We start from the raw sequence: 2649 nt of genomic DNA, 5'->3' as shown, positions 1-2649 counted from the left end.
AATGTTCACTGTTTTCAACTTCAGCAACACCCCGTGGACAATGGCTTCTTCTGACTCTTCTGCCACTAACTACAATGACAGTATTACTACCTACTACAGCAAGAGGTGGTGGTGGCTGTGTGCCGTGGAGTCAGTTCTAACTCATAGCAACCCTGTACAGGGTTGCTGAGGCTGTAAATCTTTACCGGAGCAGAACGCCTCATCTTTCTCCAGCAGAACAGCTGGTAGTTTCGAACTGCTGACTTTTCAGTTTGCAGCCCGATTCCTAACCACTACGCTACCAGAGCTCCTTACAGAAAGAGATAAATGGTCCTTTATCTTGTTAACAAACTTATTTTCTTCTTCAACATCTGTTTCTGGAAACATATATTTTAATTTTTTGTTCTTGAATTTCTTTATCTGTTTTTAAAACTGTTGGCACTCTTATGGTGTGATTTTGTCAGCTGTGGCAATAAAGGGGATGATAAACACTTTTTCATGTAAATTCTTCATAAATTAAATATTCAGTGGTTTAAGCCCAAATCATGAAGGAGCAATGAAGTATAAACAACACTGAACTCACTTATCAGGCATCTGACATCCATTCACTCCAGATTCTTCATTTAGGTAGTTCTTAAACTTATTATCAATGTAATCAATAATAGATTTCCAACAATTACTATTATCTACTTCATATCCAAATCCTGGACAATTGATTATCATGAATAGTAACTGACCTCCACCTTCTTTGATTAAAATTTTGAATTGTTGCACTGATACAGTCTTTTTTATTCTAAGGAGAAAACTTGGATACTCTGGAGAATATGAATAGGAAGGGAGTAGTGAGTTTATTAACAATGACTTTCCCCATCCAGATTCACCTACTACCATACCTGTAAGTTAAAACCCTCTCTTCACTGATTATCTGTATACTTGATTGAGGAGATTTGCAAATTCTACATAGCTTTCAAGATTATTCCAATGAGCCATAGTGCTGCTTTTGATGCTCATCTCCTCAACATAAGTGGATCTCTCACAGACTGACTTTCCTTTCCCCCTCAGCTACCAGTCCCAGCACAACTCAGCCCACACATTTTCCAAAGCCTTCTATCAGATTCTGTGTCTTGGCCACCCAGCATCATTGCTCCACTTAGGCACTCCACAGAGGGCAGATTCACCATGGTGTTTCTAATAGCCTCATAAGTATGTTAAAATTGACCCTGGATAAAGAAGCACAAATATTACTTGATTCATTTGAATTATAATGTTGTAGAAAGATATGGTCTTCCAAAATAACAATCAAATCTGTCTTGAGAGAAATACATCTAGAATTCTCTTAAGAATCAGATGGCAAGACTTTGTCGTTCATACTTCAGACATGTTATCAGGAGGGAAAATCCCATGAAGAAAGACATCATGCTTGGAAGTGAAGGGTCCGACTCCCACCAAGATGAATTGACACAGAGGCAGCAACAATAGAATTTGTGAAGATAGTTCAGGCCCAGGCTATGTTTTATTTTGTTGTGTACAATGTTGCTATGAGTTAGAAATGACTCAATGGCATCTAACAGCAAAAACAACAACAAAATAAGCATGCCTGTAGCCTAATTGTCCCTGTCTTCTCTAAAGTAAGTGCAGTTACCTTGTCATTGAAGATTTCTGACACACTCAGGATATGGTGTCCTCAGAGCCCAGACTGCTTAGATCCATGTAGGCTGTGCTTGTGGACTTTTCACTGGTTATGGTGACTCTGCCCTGGAACTTCTGTGAGTAGTCTGTTCCACCATTGCTTGGATTAACCCTTCTGATCCACTCAAACCCATGTCCATGGATCTGACGCATCCAATTCACATAGTATTCAGTGAAGGTATATCCAGATATCTTGCAGGAGATCTTCACTGACGACTCAGGCTTCTTCAGTTCAGCTCCATATTGTTTCAGCTGGACCTGGGATTGGCCATCTACTGAGAGAAAATTGGGATGGATGAAATTCCATGTGAATACCCAAAGCCCCTCCCCATCCCTGGGATTTGTAACTATTTTACCTGTAGTTGCTGCAACCAACAAGATGACTCTCAAAGTCCAGTCCATGGTTAGACAGCTGTTATCCCAGAACATGTAACGGAGAGTGGTATGTTGGTTGGGTTCTATGAACACAGATATATACTTATGTGATGTGGTAAACTTCAGATTATTTACATATTTATGGGGAAGAATATTTAAGACTTAGGTCTGGCACCCATTTGAAGAATATATTTATTTTTTGATGATTTCCAAGACACACAGCCAAACAAGCAAGGAATGCTAAAGATGCAAATCATGGTGTTTTGATTATTCAAGTCCAAATTGGGAACCTGGATCCTCTACCACATCCTGAAACTCTGTGTGTGTGACACCACTCATACTGAGGAATACAGTGAAGTAGAATAACCATGCTTATCTATATGTCATTTCTTATTCTGTCTGAAGGTAGGAATAGATAAGACTTAGAGGCAGAAAATCAAGGTTTGTCTTTGGATATGACACTACTGCATTTCAGTTGGGTTGTTAAGTGAAATTATGTTTTTATTATTCTACCTGTCATCAAGTCAGCTCCAACTCAGAGTTTCCCTAGGCACAGGAGATCAAAACACCGTTGGGTCCTGTGCAAACTCACATTCTTATGCTTGA

At 39.3% G+C, this 2649-nt stretch overlaps 1 gene segment (V, D, J or C); it reads right to left on the bottom strand.

Moving 5' to 3' along the window:
• Positions 1–1647: 1647 nt before the first annotated feature.
• On the bottom strand, positions 1648–2070 carry LOC102813629. The segment is given in 2 exon segments: positions 1648–1940; positions 2025–2070. Coding segments are annotated over 2 exon segments (339 nt in total).
• Positions 2071–2649: the final 579 nt, after the last annotated feature.

Source organism: Chrysochloris asiatica, unplaced genomic scaffold (assembly GCF_000296735.1).
Source record: "Chrysochloris asiatica unplaced genomic scaffold, ChrAsi1.0 scaffold00260, whole genome shotgun sequence".
NCBI classification, from domain to species: domain Eukaryota; kingdom Metazoa; phylum Chordata; class Mammalia; order Afrosoricida; family Chrysochloridae; genus Chrysochloris; species Chrysochloris asiatica.
This window is presented reverse-complemented; position numbering and strand designations above follow the sequence as displayed.